The sequence below is a fragment of the Phoca vitulina genome, unplaced genomic scaffold (genome assembly GCF_004348235.1).
Source record: "Phoca vitulina isolate PV1807 unplaced genomic scaffold, GSC_HSeal_1.0 scaffold37, whole genome shotgun sequence".
Lineage (NCBI taxonomy): Eukaryota > Metazoa > Chordata > Mammalia > Carnivora > Phocidae > Phoca > Phoca vitulina.
Window position 1 is genome coordinate 6,647,673 of NW_022589740.1, and position 22,415 is coordinate 6,670,087.

At 46.1% G+C, this 22,415-nt stretch overlaps 1 protein-coding gene across 4 annotated transcripts in view; it reads right to left on the reverse strand.

The window, feature by feature from the left end:
• Positions 1–2,822: 2,822 nt before the first annotated feature.
• The window catches only part of VLDLR (very low density lipoprotein receptor), a 30,284-nt gene continuing 10,691 nt past the window's right edge, over positions 2,823–22,415 (reverse strand). For 2 of the 4 annotated variants that reach the window (XM_032427627.1, XM_032427629.1), the window contains exons 3-19: positions 20,241–20,360; positions 16,898–17,020; positions 15,337–15,459; positions 13,238–13,609; positions 13,000–13,122; positions 12,790–12,912; positions 12,212–12,331; positions 11,957–12,082; positions 10,744–10,915; positions 9,931–10,149; positions 8,942–9,060; positions 8,260–8,399; positions 7,786–7,927; positions 6,802–6,948; positions 5,386–5,466; positions 4,374–4,543; positions 2,823–3,472 (exon numbers count right to left, since the gene is read on the reverse strand). In XM_032427627.1, the coding sequence (XP_032283518.1) occupies positions 3,437–3,472; positions 4,374–4,543; positions 5,386–5,466; positions 6,802–6,948; positions 7,786–7,927; positions 8,260–8,399; positions 8,942–9,060; positions 9,931–10,149; positions 10,744–10,915; positions 11,957–12,082; positions 12,212–12,331; positions 12,790–12,912; positions 13,000–13,122; positions 13,238–13,609; positions 15,337–15,459; positions 16,898–17,020; positions 20,241–20,360 (2,456 nt within the window). In that variant the 3' untranslated portion in view covers positions 2,823–3,436. Of the gene's footprint in view, positions 3,473–4,373; positions 4,544–5,385; positions 5,469–5,846; positions 5,929–6,801; positions 6,949–7,785; positions 7,928–8,259; positions 8,400–8,941; positions 9,061–9,930; positions 10,150–10,743; positions 10,916–11,956; positions 12,083–12,211; positions 12,332–12,789; positions 12,913–12,999; positions 13,123–13,237; positions 13,610–15,336; positions 15,460–16,897; positions 17,021–20,240; positions 20,361–22,415 lie in introns of all 4 variants that reach the window. The other 2 variants (XM_032427630.1, XM_032427628.1) reach the window with 2 other exon arrangements.

Sequence of the window (22,415 nt, forward strand, 5' to 3'; positions counted from 1 at the left end):
TATGTATTCCTGAATCTCCACAGTTTAGGTCCATGGTATGGCAGAAACATGAACATAGAATTCCCAATTTTTCCAAAGAGGCAGGCTGGATACTTGATGATGAAACTGAGGAGCTCGAACTCAGTGATCAAGATTAGCAGGTTGTATTCTAAATTCTTGGACCTAAGTTATCACAGCAAAAGTGCATATGCTTCTTGCAAGTTTCCCTGCTGCTAAAATCAAGGATTTCAGCTTCTGTTTGGGTTCAAAAGAATAAACTACTTCACTAGGTAAGAATTCTAGGAAATTCCTCTAGTTATACTAAATGACAAAGAAAACTCCACCAGAATCTTTTGCTTTGGGGGTGAGGATAGTTAAAAGGTATACTTTAGTTCTCCCATTTCTCAGTATTAAACTAAAGAGTTAGTTCTTTAAATGTCCTGTAGTTTTGCTATTTAAAGCCTGTCTTCTCATTTTTTTCTTTTCTTTTATAGAAGGGTATCTGACTTCCAAAGATACAAGGAACAGAAGTGCCAAAGTTGAAGCTTCTCTCTCTCTCTTTCTCTTTTGCCTTGTGTTCGTCAAGAATAGAACACCGTAGGCTTGAAGATGATGCCATGGCTCTAATTTAGCTATAAGAATGTCTTCAGGGAGCTGGTTGAACAACTGGGATTCTTTCTTGCCAAATAGATAGCTTATAAAGGTCACTTGAGAATTTGGACTCAGGGACTTGGCTGGATTTCTTTACCAGATGCTACATATTTGTTTACTCATCGCTTATCAATCTGGGTAGCAATTCCTAAAGTCTCTGGAGGACCCACGTTCAGTGACTTTGTGTGACACATTTAACTCCAAACACTCTCTTTTAGTGTTAGATAAGCTTCCTATTTTACCTCTTAACTAATTATCATCTTCTTTAGTAAACTCTACAGATATAGCAAATTTATACCAGTATGCTTCATGTAGGATTCTTACAGTTCTTATTTGGATACTAAAGCCCAAGGTTTTATTTAGGTCCTCATGAACTATTAGTACAAGCTGAATTGACTAGCTATGTTAACTATTTTTATTTCAGTAGAAATATCTAGTTACTTCATTTTTTTCAACTGTTAAGGTGGGTTTCTGTCCTTGGCTACTTAAGGTAGGGCAAGGTGAAAGAAGGAAATACTTTATACTCTTTGAAGATTGGAGTAGTGGGACCTAGAACTTAACATAATAGGAATTGGAATCTAAGAGAAGATGATAGAGAATAATGCTTGATTTTATTCTTAAAAACTATGGCTTTGGGCCTTGATGTTAATTAATACTATACAGTCCTTGTAATGGGAGAACACACTGCTATCTTCAACCTTCCTAGGTAGGAATTTTGTATTGCTCCAATTAAAAAAAGAAATAGGTGGGTTTATATCATAGCAAGGTCAAAGTCCCGGTCAACCAAATGGCCTTCAGGGTTGAGATACGATGAACGCTAACCTACTTATCACACGGGCACTCCAGATACTCTGTCAGCAGACCACATCCTGGTTAGTGGAATGACTTTTTGAAGAGGGAGCAACAGATGTACAACACAGAGTCCTTCCTTCACAGCTATAGCCTCTCCCTTCTATATGCCAGACTTGCATACATCCCCCACCCCCAACACACACACAAAAGCCCACGCCTATTCTTTCACTTTCATCCGTTTGACCAAAATCACAACAGGGTATCTATGAAACAATATGGCAGAAGCAACTTCATCTAAGATCATTGGTCTCCACCTGAGCCACAAGCAAGGTGTCAGCTGCCTTACTTATATTCCATGAGCAAGTAGAATAGGCGTCATCCACCCATCCATTTAGCTACTCAGAACATCTCTTCATCCTCTTGCTCCTGCATTGGTCAGTGTGTCCCAAGAGGAATCACATCTACAGCAGACTCTCCACCTCCCTTTGGAATTAGAGCATCTTCCCAGGGCTCCAAACCTCACGTCTTCCCTTGTTTGCTCACATCTTGAGACTTTAGAAAAAGGCCGTAATGGCCAATCTGATGGAAAACTTATTTAAAGCCCTGTGCTCCTATTTGTTCTGCCCAAATTCCTTATCTGTTCTTCATACTAAAAATTTCAGACGTTGTCCACAGAAGGATCTTCTGCCAGCCAGACTGCAAAATGAGAAGACAGATTCTCCATGAAGTCCCACTGGAACAGTGGTTTTCAAACTGTAGTTGACATCAGAATCACCTGAAGGGCTTGTGAAAACACATTCCTGGACCCCACCCCCCCAAGTTTCTCACTCAGCGGATCTGGGAAGGGGCCTTTTTAACAAGTTCCCAGGGGAGGGAGAGGTTAACCCTACTGAGAACCACTGCCTTAGAGTGTTCAAGAATGGCGCTACCCATTACCTCTCTAGCACTCTTCATGGTAGATGGTGTAGACTTATAAAAGATGGACACGCTTTGCTCAAGGACAAGCTCAAGGACAAGAAGGCACTTGTCCTGGAGCTACATATAATGACAGAACATGGAAAACAGAGACTTAAGTATGAAGAAGCAGAATTGCTAGAAATCTTAGCATAGGTTTCTAGATCAGGAAACAAATTAGTCAGAAAAGGAACTTGCCTCTAAACAAGAGGAATTTTAGGTACAGGCTAAGCTAGCTTCTTTTACAAAATAAATATTTCGGGAGTGAATATTAAGTGGTACCTTGTTCTTTCAGTACTTGGTTGTAAGAGAAACTAGCCAATTTACAGGCCTGGTTACACAACATCAAGATCTATATCATCTAGCTCATATATTTAGTTAGAATGCTTGATACTACTCAAGCTGCTGATAGAGGTTTATCCTAGAGGAATAGGCACAAACCATGGTTAAGCTGCTTGGTTTAATTGTTTTAGCACTTGGAAAAAAAATGTACAGTAGTTTGAACACTCAGTCTTTGCAGACCTCCACTGAGGTCAAAGATTTCATTCATACGTACAAAATTAGTTTACAAATTTTTTGGCAATTTCATCTTAGTAACCCGTTTTATCCTATTGCCATTGTCCCAACCATTGAAAAAGTTTACAATAATTTACATAGAAATATTTTCAAAGTGCTTAAGAATAGTGATTGTTCTCTGGGGTATTTACAGATGGCCTATACAATATATGTACAGATGGAATACACTATAGCACAGGTGGGTGTCCTTGCTGGAATATGGCTTTCTAGGGAAAGTGCATTATTTGGCCAGATGTGGCAATACTGTCTAGAAACTCAAGGGTTAGATAGTTGGTAACCACATCCGAAGCTGAAGTAGAATGTGGACAGGAATATTTACAAAAGTAATATAAAAACGGTCAAGTATACAAGCTTGATCCATGTAAAGACATCTTGATGTTCTTCCAGACTGGAGGAAGAAAGACTTCAGATTCTGGCTCGGTTACCATTCCGAAGTGGAGGGTTATTGGTTTTAGACCTCAGAGGTCAAGACTCGTCTCTGAAGTCAAGCTAGGTCATCGTCTGTGCTTACAACCGATATCTGTGGAAGAGAAAAAGTACAGGATGAGCGTGGTGATCACTCAGTGGTGGTACTCACTCCAGTCTCTCCGATGGACCTTGCTTTTGAGTGTGTCATCCAGAGACCGAAGGGACATGGAAGGGAAGTCAGATCTAACGCAGTATTGAGTTGTGTCACTGGTGCATTTTCACTTGAATTCAATGGTGTCTACTTGGGAGAGAGAGAAAATAGTGGAGCTGATGCTGCCATTCCACTGAATGATTGTAAATCCTGGAGAAAAATGGGGAAAAGACACATGCGGGCCATGAATGGACCACCGTTCTTTGTTTCACCAGAGAGCTTGAGAGGGAGCGCTGAGCCCCCTTTTTTTTGTTCAGACTGTTCCCTAAGTGAAGGCCAAATACTCCAGTTGGGTTTCAACTGAAGAACAAGGGACTAGCTCCCCTGCTGAAAGGAAGCTAGCTGCAGTCGGCAAGATAGGCCACTTTCAAGCATTTGGTAATGACGGCTAAAGGAATCTTGCTCAATACGCTGACTTTAAGCCAACTCCCCTGTTCCCTTGTATAGGATGTGCAAACTTTTAAGTGTCCGGGAGACAGCTGACTTGACAATTCAAATAGGAGCCCCTTGCTTCGTGCTACTATTCACATCTAGTTTCTATAACCAAAAATATCTCCAGTAGTGTAGTGATGACCTTAGGTTGACTTACTTGTCATTCTTTCTGGGACAGATGCTTATCAACTGACTGGCATGTGTTCTGACAGGCTAGACTGTCTAATCTCCAGGCGCAGTAGATCTATTTGGTGGCTCTGTGATCCTAATGGCTCTTCCTAGCCCAAGCAGCCATAGCTTGAGTTAGTGGTCTCCTTTCCAGAAAGTCCTACTGCAAGCCAGGGTGTATCAAGACCCAAAGCTGACTTACTGCTGGGTACGTGTGTCCAACAGAAGCACTGTGTCTACCAATGTCTATTGACAGGTCCTCTTCGGTAGTCTTCAAGTACACAGGATTGTCAAAGTTCATGCTTTTCATGTTCTTGTGCTGCCAATTCCGCCACATCAAGTAGCCACCTACCGCTGCCATTGCCAAGAGCACTGAGAAAAAGTGAGAAGGTGACTAAGCAGGGTCTAGTCTCAAAACATACAAAAAGAGGTCATGTTCAGGAACCCATGAGACTTGACGTTAATAAAAATTTCATGTTGTGGGAAGCTAGCATAACTAGATGTTAGACTATAAATGGGCCAGGAGCTTGAAACATGTTCAGACCAGTGATCAAGTATTATTCTGTGGACTGGTGTTAAGCTCAGCACATCCATTTGGGCAAGTGGAGAGTTCTGGGCCCTGGCGCAGGCCAACTGAAAGAAAATTTCAGAGTTTTCTGGAGAGCTTTTCAAGTGGTCCCCCAGGTGTGTTTGCTAAGTTTGGACTTCAGTGTTCCAGGACAAAGTGACCATTATAGCACACATAGGGACTCAGAATCCCCACACCCAGTAATTGTTCTAGAGGTTCTTCCCCCTGAGTTTGAGGATTCTTACCTATTTCTAATTTACCCTCTACAAGTCCTACAACTCCTCAAGAAAGCATTTAAGCATTTGCATGTCTCCTCTGTATGAAGCATTCTACACCTTTCCAAGGGGAAGAAAACAGTGCTCTTTACCTAAAGGGATGTATTTAGCCAGACTAACACCCCTGAGGTAGAGCGCAATGGGCACCTTTCATGTACTAGTTGAGTGTGTATGACTGCTGCTCACAGTGCCAAGGATACCATCAAAGAGAAAGGGATGGACTCAACTCAGTGTAGCAGGCTGGGGAGGGAGCGAACGTAATCAGGGTCACGAGTACTGTGACGGTGGGAGGGCTGTCTCTAGATGGATTCGAAATGCCCACCTGGTGGGCGTCTAACAAGTTTATCCAGATGTGTGGGGAAGGTACTTACAGAGAGGAAGGATGGCCCAGGCAGCTGAGGTGTCTTTCGGGGGGACAGGGGCCTCTGATACTGCTGTGGTCACATTGATCCCTACAGAAGAATGAAAGGAATCAATTTAGATGGATGTGAATTCAGACTGAGAAACGGACCCATCAGGCAGAGCACCTCATGCCCTGGCATCCGTCACTGCGGGTCAGTACCTACTGCACTGCATTCCAGGCACAACTAGTCTAGAAAGATTGGAAAGTCACACGCTCGAATAGCTATTTCACTAAGAGTTGTCTAGTAGAAACCTTCATAAGTTGGGTCAGGCAAAGAATTGCAGGCTTTCAGGCTTTGGAGCTGAAATGTAGGTTACCAGCGAGGGGCAGAACTAGTGGTTACAGGGTCTGCATGAATTATGGAAGCAATAAATACAGAGTGTGGCTGTTAGTCGAGATTCACAGTGCACAGTACTGGGCCCAGCAACTCTAGGAACTAGTCCACTAGTTGGTGCAATTTCTGTTGTGTGGATACCTTTTGTCTCACTGTAAGTCACAGGAACTGCAGAACCTGAATTATAAAGACCAAGAACCTGGTTAAGGCCAAGGTTCCAGAGCGGCTAGCTGTTTCATCCAGACAAACCCCTCGAAAGGTTGTTTTAACCCCACGGGAAATAGACAAGTCACCGCTGAGCTAAGTTGCGGGGTCAAAGCCGAAAGGAAGTCTTCACGCAAAACCAGAGACACATGAGACTTGGGCCAGAACAGTCAGCATTTGTGATCTGACAATTCAAAAAGATACACATTCACATTTAGCCCTCTCGGTACCGTCCTGGAAGTTACCAGAAATGCTCTCGAAGACAGAGTATCAGACATACTAGTCTTACTGTCAGATTGCCTTGCGATTACTTTCTCAGTAAACCAAGCTAGTCCCTGCAGGGACTCCGTATTAAGCTGATAAAAACCTCACCATAGGAGCTCCTTGGTCACAACGTGAGAATTTAATTTGCCACTCAATCAAAAGCTAAGAACAGGAGACGAAAACAAGGTGGGTGTAAGTGTGAGTTTAGGACGGTGTCGCCCTCTGGGGCCATAAGGTTTCCTGTAACTGTGGCCTGTCTCTCTGGAGGAAAACATTAAGACTTCAATTATCTGCAAGTTGGCTAGCTCAGTGCCGTCGCGGGATTAACTGGGACACATCAGGATAGTCCCGTTCACACTGTGGTCACCTATAGACTCACCCACTGCGGCAGTGAGTGAGAAGTCAGTTGTGAAGGAATGACATGAGCAACCTGGCATGCACTGGCAGCAGATACACTCTCAAATCTCTTCCAACAATCGGTGAAAGCAGAATTCTGAACATCCGGGCTAGGTTTACGGCTAGTGTCTTATTCTGCTGCCTGTTGTTAGGTCCTGCTGGTGGTTGAAAAGTCAAAAGCCTTACTGTGGCACTCCCGGCCGTTCTCCTCCAGATTGTACCCATTGGGACAGGAACAGGTGTATTTTGGAGAGTGATCATTAATTTGTGGCGCTGGCAGGCACAGGTATTCACAGCCTCCATTCGGCATGTCTTCTTCACACCAGTTTTTACCTATTCAGAGACAAAAGTCCTTTAAAAGAGGTCCTGTGGTCCCTGCTATACCTAAAGCCCCATTCTAGATGCTGGAGACATGAGTCTTTGTTCCCAGGGAGATTACACTTGTCTCCTCTGTCCAACCTTCAAGTTCAATATGATGAAGAAGAAATACAAGGACAGACAGTATGCTCTAAGGCTACCACAGATCCAAAGAAAGTTCTTGAGAGTGGCATACGGATTATGCCTGGAACAGGTGGGTGGTGAGGAAGCAGGTGGGGGCAGGAGGCACCCATTACAGGCCCAAAGCTTAGAGCGAAGATTCAGGGGAAGGAGATGAGCATGTCCTCCTTGGTCTTCACTCTGCCTTACAGAACCCAGCTAGAGGGAGGTTGAAGGGTTTCATTTAGATAGAAACAGTCAAATATTTTGAGTAGGAGCTGGTGTGACCAGATAGATGTGTTTGAGGATCTGCATAGAAGCTATGTCATGATGGGGAGGTAGGAAAAGTTGGTGGCATAAAAGCTACTTTGGAGGACAGTGCAAGAGTCTTAGTACAAGGGACTGAAGGCCAGGAGGTATGGAAAAGCCTGGAACAAAAGCCTGAATGCTGAGGGTGGGAAAGGAAGGGAAGAGCTGAAGTTCTGAAAGCTCTTTCACTAGGAGGTCAGAAATGAAAACAAAACAAAACAAAACACCATGTTTGACGTGTTTGAGGCAGGGGACTGGAGGGGAAAGTTCCATTTTAGAGCAAGTTGAGTTGTTAAAGAGCCACTGATAACCAAGCAGGTACTACACCACACTGCTGTCCTTACAGGGGCCTTCCAGATGGAGGGCTGTGCTTGTCTCCGTTACCTGATGGCTGGACGAGTTCGTGATAGACAATGATGTCTTGGGCATCATTAAGGTTGTTGACCAGAGTGGCCAGCTCTGACCCAGTGAATTTATTGGCCCCGTAGACTGCTTCATTTTCCCCATCTATCCAGTAGACACGATCCTAAAACAGAACCCTCAAATTAGCAGGAACACCTAGGATGAAGACAAGTCCGTATCTAAGGTCATCGTTATTTTCTGGCAATTTAATGGCGCAGATTTATTGAACACTGGTCTGGGAGGTTAGGTGTTACACTGTTGGAGATGCAAGTTCAGGCTTCTTCAAGTGCTATAGGAAATGAGCATCGAATTTGTCCCATGTCTGACGTGAAAGCAGTTTCTCAGGTCATGCTCCTCTGCCCATCCCTCCTTGCCCCATTCCTGTTCTGTCCTTTCTCCCCTGAGGTGCTCTAGTAAGTCAGAGGTCCACACTTAGAGGTGACACACACATCTCACCTCAAATATGGTCAGCGCGAGAGGATGAGCTAGGAACTCCAGAGACTTGAGGACAATCCTGCGATCTTGGCCATTCAAGTCCACACTGGACAGCATGTGCAACTTGGAGTCAAGCCAGTAGAGACGACTCTTAATAAGGTCTGGGGAGGAAAAGAATTGTCAGCTCATGAGACGCCATCACGGCCCCGGTTTCCACTGAAAAGATCCAGGGAATCCGATATTCTATTCTCATGGCTCCTTCTCCAGCATGGGTTCCTAAAGGGGTGCCGCAAGCCTTGCGAGGCAGCATGCGGGGTCTGTACCCACACTCACTCTGGGGGATTAAAGGAGGACCCAGGATTCTCAAAGGAGCTGACTTAAGATATGTTATGCACATTATAGGAGTGTTAAGAGAGGCGAGCATGTTGTTCTCCCCTGATGGGTGAGAGTTCCTAAGGCCCAAGATGCACTGAATTTATGTCCCATATTAGGCCCAAATGGACAGAAAAGCTAGTAACGACAGAGCATCTAATATGTTAAGGCCCCACCATTGGATTTGCATTGCTCAGTTACTCTCATCCAAAATTCCTGCTATTGAAGGAACCATGGGAGCGGTCTGCTGTGGTCCAGAATAAACTACGGAGGGAAGCGAAAGCTGTGGGGACCGTTGGATTGGTGGCCAAGGAAGGAAGGACAGACATACCGAGTGTAATTCCATTAGGCCATTGGATGTCCACTGTCACCAGGGCCCGCCTATCAAATCCATTCATTCCTGCTTTTTCTATTTTAGCTGGTTCTCCCCAGTCTGACCAGTACACAAAGCTGGGAAGAATTAAATGAGAAAGAAGCCTCAGTGGTTTAGAAGGGATAAACTTGTAGTTTTGGATACACATTTAAAGAATGACTAGAAAACTCTGGAGACCAACAGTAAGAGGTAATGATCTAAATTACGTTCCGGGTAAACAAAAGTTAACACTAAGAATCTAGGCTTAGCTCATTATGAACTATATTAATCTATATAAGTGTGATAATTGTATTTCAACCTCCAGTCACAGGTTATATATTTCCTTTACAAAAGGCCAATTCTTTCAGAGGAGTGAAAGATGAATATATGTTAAGCTTTATCGGAGGGGCTTGACTGACTGTTCTCGCGAGGATTCCCGGGGGTCAGGGGTCATTACTAGAGGCTTAGTCAACTTCCTAAGATGCTTTTCTATATTATTTAGCACCGATTTAGGGCAACCTCTTGGTGAAATGTTGCTAGAGAGATCCGTTTATTTCAACTGGACTTTCAGACAACTTGGACATTTAGATGAAAGCTTTGAGGAAATATGGCTACCAAAAAATCCTCACAACTTGTGTTAGTACTTAGGTTTGGTCATCCGGAGCTAACCTGACAAAGCATTCAGACAAACATTAAAAACAACTTGCATAGATGCTGGGTGGCCATAAGGGTTCAGATACGGGTTCTGTGTGCACATCAAGTCAAACACGTTAATGTCAGTCAGCGCTCATACTGCCAGGGAGGGCCTGGAGGAGAGCGGACTTACTCAACCGTGATACCACTGAACTGGATAATTCTCTGTTGTGGGGAGCTGTAAGTCTTGGGATTTCAGTACTGTTTCAGCCAGGAGGAAAGCTCCTGGCATATGCAAATAGCACCCAAAAGGCTAGAAAAAACAGACTACAAACCCAGACAGTGGGTCCACAGCTATGGAGGCAGGCTCCCGCAAGTCAGCGTTAAACAGGAACTTCCTCTTGGTTCCATCAAGGGTAGCTACTGAAATGGTCTTAGAAGCCACATCAGTCCAGTAGATGGTCTTGTACACCCAATCAACAGCAATGGCCGCGGGATTATAGACATTGTCGATCATTTTAACATGTCTACCAACCTTGTCATCAATCGAGGCACTGAAACAGAAGAGGTCACAAGAAATTTAAGAGTCTGACACCATCAGAGGCTGGAGAATGGACTTTCTGTTTACAAAATGGTCCACACCTTTGTTCAGAAGAAACTCGGGTAACACCAGAGCTCACCACTCAGATCATTTAACTATGCTTGTTACTGATACTAACTAAGAGTGTCCATTATTTAGCTGCTGGTACGTCCTCGATAAGCAAGACTGACACATTTCCAAGTGAAGGTGTTGGTTGCAGGACAGACCATCTGAGTTTCTAGAGTTCCCCTTAAGAAAACGCAGTCACTACCATTTCTATTGGTAGCCACTGTGAAAAGCTGTCCATGAACTAGAAAGAATGGGGTGACAAGAGGAGAAACTAAGCGGCCCTTTGTGATAATCCTATAGCTACAGCCTCCTTTTCCTTCGTACACAACTGTTAGTCTCCAATGAGGAGCTGATAGTAACTTACTAGTTGAAGAATCAGTCAGTGTCCAGATTTAAGAGTCCCAGCTAATTAGATGCTAGAGTGGCGCTGGAAACTCCTCCAAACCTTCCCAAAGACCAAGGACTTAGGCTGAGACCCTAAGCAGGGAACTGAAGTTACCTGAAGATGGCCTTCTGGCTGAGATCAGCCCAGAACAGTCTCTGAGCAGCGATGTCCGCGTCAAGAGCTACAGTGTTTCTCAGCTGTTCAACCAGCTGGATGTATTCCTTCCTCTCCAAGCCAATCTTCCGGATGTCTCTTCGATTCGTGAAGATCAGACTTGGCTCTTTGCCTGCAAGATAGCAGTCAGGTTTATTTAGTCTCACGGTAAGAAGGCAAGGTCCTTCTAAGCCTCCTCCTCCCGAAGGAGGAGCATTAAAAAGTAAAGGCACCACCAAACACCCGAGGAGGATGCTTGCTGCCATCCGGGCCCCCGGGAACTGTAAGCACTTCCCACTGTTCAAGGCGGCAGTCCTGGGGTCACAACGCTCAACAGTAGGGGGGCTGACCAGCCCAGAGCGGTTTCTAAGCAGCTGTTGACTAAGTTACTTACTGGGATTGCATTCAAGTGTTGGAAGCAGGAAGTGACTGCACCTGGTAGGTATTCGCGGTATCTTATGCAAAAGAAACTGACCAAGGCAGGTGTCTAGGGAAACGCTCTCTTGTTTAACCTGTGATACTGCACTGGGAGTTAAGTAGCACTGATCTCAAGAAGAGACAGTCCCGGACTCAGGAGGGTTCGACCTAGGATTTTTCAGCTTTATGATGGTAAAAAAGCAGTTTGCGTCCCGTAGAAACCACACTTTGAATTTAGAGTTGGGATCTTTTCCCAGGTCAGTGATGTGTGCTACCATCCTCTCTTGTGATGTTCTCCCACGATGCTGGGTGGTAGCAGCGAGTCGCAGCTCCTGGTCAGCCCCGTGATCACGAGGATGTGAACAGCCGATGCGCTGACACCCATCTATACCCATACAGCCGTTCTGCTTTTCACTTTCAGTATGGTACTTGATACGTTACATGCGACATTCAATACCTCCTGGGCTTGTGTTAGATGATGTTGCCCAACTATAAGCTGACATAAGAGTTCTGAGCATATTGAAGGCAGGCTTGGCTAAGCAATGATATTTGGTAGGTTACGTATATTAAATGCATTTTTGACTTGGGGTATTTTCAACTTACAATGGTTTATTAGATTGTGACCCCATCATAAGTCGAGGAAGAGCTGTACTACTTTAATTCCATAATTTAGTTGACTCTTGGGGTCAGTGGCTGTACCCTTGGTAAGCACTTACTCCCAAAGGTACCAGAGCAACACCAGTCCAAGTCCATTTACCTACTGCCTTGCACACGCCAGTGGCAAGATCCATCTGATAGCCCCGACTACATTCACACTTGTAACCGCCTTTTAAGTTGATACAAATTTGGCTGCAGATTCCCGGATTTTGGCATTCATCAATATCTAGGAGGGAAATTAGGATTAGTCTTTTGTGCCTAGATGACTTAGAGCAAGATACTGTCCTTTCCTATCTCTCCCCGCCCCCCCCCCCCCCCCCCCTGCACAAGGGCTGAGGCTCCCTCCTGGACTCACCTCCACAGATTTTCTTATCTATCAGTTCAAACCCAGCTGCGCAGTCACATTCGTAGCCTATAACGAGGTCTTTGCAGATGTGAGAACAGCCACCATTATTAACCAAGCATTCGTTTACATCTGAAATAGAAAGGGACCAGGGTTACCCCACACCTTATTCCAAATCGATATTTGCCCCAATTAACATTTAAACTCTGGGCTTTTTGCAATAACTTATCTAGTTAGTCTGGTCAAACCCATGACTTTCCTAAGGTCTAATAATCTGTCTTCAAGATATGCATCTTGGAGGGTTTGGGGGAAGAGTAAACCCAATCTCCTTGGCAGGGTACCAGCTGGCTAAGTAGTACTGAGTCAAGTGTCTCTATTGCTGATCGGTTATCTTTAAGGAGGTAAAGCTATGAACTAGTTTGTCACTGCTCCAACTTCTAAGGCTTAAAAATGCCACTCTGAAGCCCAGCAACTGAACTCGGTTCCTTAAAAGTAGTGGGAGCAGGCACTGTGCGGGGTGCACACTGCATTAGTTAGGGGCGATGTCATGACCCTTCCCGACTCTGGGCTCACGCAACCCCTCCACTTACGACATTCCTTCAGGGGCTCGTCACTCCAGTCCCTGCAGTCCTGCTCCTGGTTACATACTTTACCGACATCTATGCACTCCCCGCTTCTGCACTTGAACTTGCCAGGGCCTAAGCACTGATTGACTACAAAGAGAAACACAAAAGCGAGGAGTCCATTGGTGGGGCTGCTCCGCGCAGTCCTCTGACTCACCCCCAGGAGGAGCCCCTCACCATTTTTGCAGTTGACCTCATCGGAGCCGTCCACACAGTCCCGGATACCGTTGCACTGCCTGCTGCCGTGGATGCAGCTCCCGTCCTCACACTCAAACTGGTCAGGGCGGCAGGTTCGCGAAGCTGCAGGAGGGGGGGGGGGGGGGGGCGGCAAGGACAGGGGAGGGTCAGCCAAGCCGTCCAGGCGGACGCGCGGGGCGGGCGCGGAGCAGGCCGGACCGATAAGAAGGCTACTTACGACAGTTGACCTCGTCGCTACCGTCTTTGCAGTCGGGGTCCCCGTCGCAGCGCCACTTCTTGTGGATGCACTCGCCGGAGCCGCACTGGGTCTCGCTGGCCGGGCACTTGGTGTGCATCACCGGCTGGCGGCCGCACTGCTCCAGGGACTCGTCCGACTGGTCGGAGCAGTCGGCATCGTCGTCGCACACCCAGCTGAGGGGGATGCAGGACGAGGTGCTGCACTGGAACTCGTGCGCGCCGCACGTGGGGGGCGCGCAGTCCAGCTCGTCGCTGCCGTCGCTGCAGTCGTCCTGGCCGTTGCAGACGAAATTCCTGGAGATGCAGCGGCCGCTGGAGCAGGTGAACTCGTCGGGGCTGCATGTGATGTTGCCTGCGGGGCGGTGGGGTGGGGGGGTGGGGGGGGAGAGCAGGCCTCGCTGAGTGCATGCGGGACTCGTGGTGCCTTCCAGACTCGCATCCCACAACGCAATGTGCGGGATCTCGGATCGCGGACCCTAGCTCTCCAAGCTTCACTTAAAAGCTATCGTAGAGTTCTATCCATATCCAAGTTCCTGGCGTACTAGCAAGCAGTCTCAATATGGACAAGACGCAGGGACACTTGAATGAGAACGGAAAGAAAGGACCAAGAGAACAGTTGAAGACTTAGGAGTTAATCTGAGGTGGGAACCACAACAGATTCCTAAAGGGACAGCGATCAAGAACTTAAACCTGACCGGGGGATTTCATTTTGAATGGCAAAGACTGAGCTATCTCTACATAGACAGACAGTTTTCTCTAAAATCAGTTCAGATCATCAGCTGAGACTACCATGTATCAGGTACACAGATTAACATAGACTCATAATAAGCATTATCACACTATGAACAAAAATCAGCCATTATTTATGCTCCTTCTCTGTGGGTCCTTCAAATGAGGATCAGGAATAACAGGCCTTAAATATTTTCAAGTGTTAAAAAGTCACTGCTAGGGCTAGAATCGATCTCAATCTTAGCCGCCCGGTATGCTAATGATGATAAACCAGGCAGACTAGCCAGTTTGTACTTGGACTCAAATTCCTGCCGAATGAATCAAGGTCACAGTTTGGTGGTAATTAGGGTAGAGACCACGACTCTCTTGGGAAGCAAAGTCTAGATTTAGGAGGGAAACACTTGGCAGCCCTGGGGCTTACCAATACATAAAGCTCAATTCTAAGATTGAACACCGAAACTCATTGGACTAGGTGCAGTGGTATTGACCTCAGAAGTCGACTTCTCCATGCAAGACTGGCGTTTGGACCGCAAGCACGCTCAGCTCACTAGTACTCTGCTGCCTCAGGAGGCCCATGCCTGTCAGCCTTGGGAGCTGTCGCTCTCGGGGCCCTATAAAAGGGCGGTAGCTTGAAAGAGTGCTCACAGCAATGTTTGTTCAACCCAGATATTTCCCAGGGCCTCGCCTGGAACGCGCAGCACTTTATTACACATTTTCCAGGAACAGAAACATGAAAGCATAGGAAACAGAGTTCATTTTTACAGGCAGGAACCATGAGAAGAGACAAAAGTACCATCGGCTGGGTAGGGTTTTCTCTGGGTCTGTGCTAGCAAGATGATAGGTAACGCTTCTGCGCCAGGTTAACCTTTGGACAGCCTCAAAGAGAATCGAGTTCAGAGGCTAACTCAAGCTGCTCGTATGCTACTCAAGGCATTTATTCCAAAAAGCAGACCCGCTTGAGACCTAGGAGTGAGCTTGCTGACCCTAGTCCCCTGCTGGTTGTACTGAGCCCGGGTGAGGCAGGCCCGTGCACCCCTGTCCTAACACACAGACATCCACACTGTCGTGGCCTCACTGAGCTCCTTCTGCATGGCGGTGCCCTGAGTGACTTACCTTCTCACTTCTATCTGCCTAGGACAAACACCGAAGCGAGCAGTGGTCAGTCACCACGGGGACTTCTGTCAGTTTTAGGGCAGTAATGAAGGCCAAGTAGCTGAGCAGAGAGCGAAGTCGCTGAAACGCCAGTCAATGGAACTGCATCTTCACGCTCCTGGAAGCTTCTCCCCCTGCCCACCCTTCTTTGAGCAAAAGGGTCTTGGGGACAAAGCCACTCAACACTGATCTTCTTACCGCAGTTTTCTTCATCTTCGCCACTGTCACAATCATTTTCACCATCGCACCTCCAGGACACTGGGATACACTGAGTGGAACGGGCGCCACAGCTGATTTCATTTATGCGGCATGTTCTCATATCTGTTGACGATATACAGTCTCAAAAGAGCCTCCCCCACGCCTCCGAGCCAAGCTGCTGCCCCTGAGCTGCCTGCGTGTGGGCTCGCCTGTCACCCGGTGGCCTGGCGAAGGGGTGACATTCGACTGACTAGTTGAAGCCTGGGGACATGGTTCACCAGCTCCACGGCTGAGAAGCCACGGGAGGTGGTGCCGCCCAGCAGGGCCCCGAGAGCCTTGACCATGTTACTCCTTCAAGGTTCCGTGGCGTGCTCAGCTCTGGCTTCTGTTTTACTTGGCGCAGTTAGGCTTATTGGCTGGCCTGCTCCTTGACCTTTTTTTGTGTGGCTCCTTTTTTTTTTTTTTTGTTATCTGTCAAATACCAGATAAGGTCACCTAATTCCCACTTCTTTAAAGGCTGGATGACCTAACACCTGGGAAGTCTTCTCCTGACTAGATTCCTTTATAGGCTTCTTCGCGACCTACGTGGGCTTTGCCACAACGGGGACCCCTCCTGATTCTTGACCTCGCTGGGTCACCCTCTACTAACACTCAGGGCCACGTCTCTGTGGAACCTGGCTTTCCCTGGGGCGATTTACCTGCCATGACCAATGTTCTTATCGCACCCCTGATTCCTTGCCTTGAAAACTGAAATTGATGCATTTATCTTCCTTTCTGCTTCACTGCGTTTTGTCACCCTATCCGAGACCTAAACTTGGGTCCTGTTAGATTTGCACTTTTCATGTTTCAACAGGTCTCTACTGCTTTGAAATAAACTCCAAGACTTTCTTCACCACGACATTCAAATGATCCTAATTTACCTATCCCAAATCCTTCTCCTCTGTGATGTCACAGACCTTTTCCCGGATATCCGCCTAAGGACACATATATACATTGGCATACCTGTGAAATTTTTCTTATTTAAGAATAAGCTGTAAGCTTTACCCTACTTAAAAGCCTCAGGTAACAGGTTTGTTAAGAAATCACAATGTCACCCTAGCTCTAGCTAATTTACCCCTTCAGTAATAGGTTTTGTTTTTTGTTTTTGTTTTGTTTTTTATAACATAAGCTGTACATCTAAAAGCTTATGCTGAGCCCAAAGGGGGAACCCTCCTATCTTGACTTAGCTTCCAGGACCAGAGCACCATCTGCTCGGAGTCATGATTACCAAATATTTGAAATCTATGCACCTAGTCAAGGAGTTCTTAATCAAATCGGCTGGCTTCGGTCTTAAATATTCAATAGTGAAGCTACCCAAGAGAATGTCAGTCTTGTTAGACTAGGGACAACATTCTTTAATGGACACTCATCAACTTGTTAATGACTTGACTGACCTTGGAGTCCACTGGCCTACACATCAAGGTAGGCCAAGGGAAACAACCAAGTTTTGGATGAAATAGTACTTAGAGCTATGAGACACAAAACAGCCTGGGAAAGTTACAGTCCAAAGCAAGTCACTCACGGCACTGTTCCGGGTTTTCATCAGAGCCGTCTTCACAGTCGGGATCCCCGTCACACTGCCACCGGCTGGGGACACACTGGCCATTGTTGCACACAAAGTCAGACTCGGCACACGTCTTCTTTACTACAAGAGTTTATTGGCAGGGTTAAAGTCGTAGGCACCTGAGAGCTGATATTCCCATTGGGGGTGAAACTGCCTGTTGACACATTTTATTCTAACAATGGAACGGAGTCAGCGTTCGACTGCTAATATCCAGGAGAACACTAGAAAAATCTATTTTTTTTTTTTCCTCCAGGGGAGCAAGGTGCTCATTTGAGAGAGTTGGGGGATATGGAAGTCATGGTAAGACCAGGGTTGCTCCTTACCCTACAACCCAGGGATACCTTACAATTAACTTCTTGCCTGTTTTATGTTGTTGAGTTTTATTCAGTACTAGTTTTATTCTCTTCATGCGTTTCTTCCAAGTCCTTCAAGTGCTTCCTAAGGTTTGAGAGCCAAACATTCCATCCCATGACTGGATCATAGTACAACTGTTCCGGGGGCATCTCTTAACAGCGCATGGGGTTTAGTGCGGAGTTGGGAGGACAAGCCCCAGGACTGAATATTGTCACTCCTACAGGTCTGTTTGGGCAGAGGAACCCAGCCAGTAAGAAACAGAGAAAGCTTAAACCCCGCCTATAAACGAGGTGACACTTAGAATCCAAGAGATGGAGTAACAGCAGCTAAAAGTCACAGAAGATGCTGTGAAAGCTGCCAATGTCCCCAACTGAGGACTAGAGTGAAAAATCGCCTTAGAAAGGTATCAATTCTGCTTCTAATTCTGGTGATCATGCAACTTGTCCAAACTGGGACAATCTCAGCAGAATGGGGACACTGAGAACTATACCAGGAAGAGAAGCATAAACCTGGACTCTCTTAAGCCAACTGGGCAGCTTGGTCACCTTACCCACCAAGTAGTCAGAAAGAGTAGGAAGGGTCTCCATAAGCAGCCACATACGGTATTCTAGGCTTCTCCTTCCCAAGCTGTATTCTTCCTAGCTCATGTGCCTCTTCTTCTCTAACGGATATTCTGGAATGGTACATCAGCTAAAAGCTGACAGTTTGCTAAGAATTTGAAAGGGATTGCTTCAAGTCTGGGGTCTGAGCTAGGGACAACTCACAGAGTGGAGAGGACACTGAAGTAGAGGGCCCCCCTAGTTTAGCCTTGGACATGGTGCAGCAGGCAAATAGAGTGATTACAGTCCATTCTGAGAATTCAAGATGTGGTGAGGGATCCTAATGATCCGAAAAGGGATAACTCATGTCCATGAATTGTGTAGCCAAGGAAACAAGAAAGGCCATGTTAAGCTCTTAGATTCGCACCTGTTCCTAAAAATCATTGAAATACTCAAACCCCAGTGTTAATGGTTAAAGCAATATCCAAGGCCTGTGCGCTCCTGAGCACGTAGAAATGTACGAGAGCATCTGCAGAGTTAGTTTGCTGTAATTCAACCTGCAGTGGTCCTCAAGAAGAGGAAGCAGGGAGTAGTTGTAAAGAGACCATGTGGTCTGAAGATGTATAAAATGTTACAGTCACAGGCAAGACTGGCTATACTACGAAGTGTCCGAGCAAATGATAAATAGGGATTGAAACTTGCTAGAGTTCATCTCTCTCCATTCTGAACGCAGACTGGGAGGGTCAAGAAAGGCTATTTGAATTGGGCCTTAAGAGATGGATAGAAATGTAGGTGTGCCACAGGGGAAGAGATGTACCAGTTACCTGCGCAGAGGGTCTCAGTTACTCATTAATCCGGTCAGCCTCACACTTGTAAAAGACTTGAGTTGCTGGGGCTGATGGAAACACATGGCTTGTGGATTCCCAGCTGCAGTTGACTAAAAATGCTGGTTGACATGCTTGAAAGAAACAGCTCTGCTGAGATTGCAGCCCAGTTCAATATCAAGACGTTGGACAGGAAAAGTACTAAGTGGCTTTATGAGTTTTAAGCAACTGTGCAGGCTTTTCCCTTCCAGGGAGGAACATCTCAAAATAAACATGCAGAACCTCCCTGAGCCGTGTTCCCACTTTCCTTCTCTACCTTCATACCCAGGAGGCAGAGAGCAATGCTGGCCAAGAATATATTTAATTTTTCCCACCTCGTGTGATTCTGAGTACATACATCTACCCCCTTAACTCTTCCAAACCCTCCTGCAGTGTGTCTAGAAGTTATTTATGTGGAGGCTATTTTAGGAAAAGCCAGCGGTCACCCCTACGATGACCCAGGTTAGCTGCTACTAAGTTAGTCAGATGGTCAAAGAAGGCTTCTGAAACATGAAGAGAATAGTTACTTTAGAAGAACAATGGGTTTTGCCATTGCAAACACCCATGATATTGCTGGGCAAGCTGAAGCATAAGACCAGGTGCCGTGATGCTTACGCTCTGCCATTTTTGTAATAGCACATGAAGAAGCAGGTAAGGACATAACAAGATGGCAACTGATGCTATCTACACTTAGCTTCTATTTTTCTTCTGTATTTCTAGTTTGTAGAGTGGACATCTTTATATAACATCGTTGAAAAGGCAAATGACAATGTTGTCACCGACTTCCGTACACAATCTTGTTTCAGGATTTTTACAACATAGAACAAAGGGATCAAAAAAGTAAACTTCAGCATGTATTCAAGGTAACTTAAACACCACCTTGACATGTAGTTCTGGCTCAGCATGAGGCATTTCTCACAATGATCTTTTGATAGACACTGATCAGTGGGTATGACGGTCTATCCCCATTCTCTTGGGGAAAGATTGTCTTCCGCCCTAACGCTTTAGAATTAGCATCTGTTATGGGCAGAGACTTTTTAAAAATCCTTATCTGATCTGTGGTCTGCACTGGCCTGTAGTTTCTATGTCACGAGTTTATTAATCCGCTGAAACCTTAGGGGATTTCTTACTATACATGACTTACTTTCTTTTTGGGGGGATCAGAGTTATTTGAGAATTACAAAAAGAAAGTCTGTTCTAAGCAAGCTTCTGTCTGTCTCTACTTCTGGTCCTCCCGTCCCTTCTCCTAGCTTCCTATACCAAATGTTTGACCTACGATAAACCAGGTCCTGTTATTTGAAAGGACCCCCATTTGATCTTCAGCATTCCACACTCAGGCTGATAGCCCTGTGTCAAACATTCAACCAGATTCCTCTGGACCAGGATGTATAGACTCTTGGGACCCTGGTTCAAAGCAATTTTTATGAGTGGATTCTATTTTCAGAATCCCGATACATTTGAGAAGCTAAGATAAGAGCATCCCATTCAGTGACATGCATGCATCCTCATGAGGTGGCCGGGGACACCGTTGGGCTCCTTACTCACCACAGTTCCTTTCGTCACTGCCGTCAGCGCAGTCTTCGTCCCCGTCACATTTCCACAGCAACGTAATACAGCGGCCATTTGTGCACTGGAATTGGGAGGGTTCACATTTGGCTTTTCTTCCTAAAATCAGGAGGGAGCACTTAGCTAAGCTGGGATACAAGCGTGGGAAGTTAGAGATGCAAGTTACCCAAAACCCGTGGATACGGTCCCTCTCACAGGGACAGCTGCAGACATAGCAGGGTAGAACATTCTAGTCGCCAGGGCTGGGTGGGCACTGGGGCAGTGACGGACAGTAATTGAGTTCTTAGCTGGGCAAACGCCATCTGGAGAAGACTAGATTTCCCAGCCTCTCTTGCAGTGAGGCACAGCCATGGATGGGGCTAAGGTCTGGCTAACGGAATATAAATAGAAATGGTACATAAAACTTCTGGGAAATATCCTCAAAGGGACAGGGACCCATTTTCCTTTCTTTTATTCCTTTCTGGCTCCTGAAAATTGGGCATGGCGGCTGGAATAGTGAGCTTGGGCCAATGGAGCCAGACCAAGATAGAAGGAACCTAGATTGCCCAGAGGCCACGGGGAGTTGGGTCGGAGTCACCTGCGCCTGGACTCATTTCCCTTGTTTGTTTAACTCACTTGTGTAGCTACAATCACACAGCCAAATCCTAATCCTTTAATGGCATTTCTTGGCCATATTCTTTATGGTTATTCATGAATGATGCTCCCATTACAAGTAAAGTAAGGGAGATTTAGAAAGGGTAGCAAGGAGGGGGCAGAAGAGAGAGTTTAATGTATGCCCCCTCGTCTTAGAATTTGAGATCTCATTAGAAAAAGACATGCTTACAAAACGCCTCGAAGATAAAAATCAAGAAGGTACAGTTGAGAGGTAAAGGGAGATCATTCTTAGCGAGGGGAGAAAAACAAAGTGAGGGAGAGCCACAGACCTGGATTTTGTTCCTCTGACTCTCCGTGTTCCTATGCTCAATGTATGGACATTTAATTCACACGGTGGTATGAACTAATCCTTGCAAGTAGAGCACTTAATTTCATCTGTTTTTTTTTTGCCTGGCACGGGACAGAGGATGTTCAGGGGTTTCCTACCATGAGCACGTGGATTTCTTTGAGCTACAAGGCGAGGATCTGGTTGTTTAATAGAAATAGACTGCAAATATTCGGGACAACCAGGGGTGCCCTATAGCTCCTGTGGATTACTCAGGGAGGCCTTTCAAGCAGAAAGCCTTCCAACTTCCTGCCACCTTCCTGCATTTGCAGCTGTGGCGTGCTGGTTGAAGAACAGATGCTCCAGGGACAAGCGCAGGCTGGAACTCTTGTGCTGGGCACACAATACTCCCTTTGCCTCCCGGCTATAGCTACTCCCCACTCTCCGGGGGCAGCCTATGCTTTGTGGCTAATTCCCAGGGAGGTTAGAATTCCGTCCCAGTTAGGTTTACCGTGTGGGTGTGGTGACATTCTCAGGTCCTCAATGTATTCGTGAACGGCGTGTACCACTCTGCTCCCAAGAGTCCAGTTAAGCTGGGACCCAGATACAATGCAGTAGGATTCGGTGGCATTTCCTACCTCTATATCATACCATTCGTTCATTCCAAAGTATCGTACTGGGCGTAAGGTATCAGGGATTGAGAAGGGAAGAGGTTGTTGGTGGGATAGGTCAGGGGCTGGTTTTTATACTGTTCAACCGAATAAGAAGAGCGGCTGCCTCCCCCCTCCCATCACTGTAATCCCAAGAGCTTCTCTGCGTTCTCAGTGCTGGGGCAATCTGCTCCAGGAGCCCCTGGCTTCAGTTCCCTATCCCCACGGCCTTTGAGGGCTGTGGGAGTTGTAAGAATCTACTTAGAGTACTTCATTTGAAAAGTAGCAAGTGCACAATTTGTCGTCAGACAACATCAATAGAAATCTACTTGGAAAGAACAGTCAGGCTGCAGGTAGGAGGCTCTGAATTATTTTTAAAGGTTTTCGGTACCAAAGGTTGTTCAGTGAAAAAGAGACAAAAATTCAGACACTGATACCTACGCTGTCAAAAAGGTAGGCATATAAACTGTGGAAAGAGCCAAGATGTCCATCAACAGATGAATGGATAAAGAAGATGTGGTATATATATACAATGGAATATTATGCAGCCATCAAAAGGAATGAGATCTTGCCATTTGCAACGAC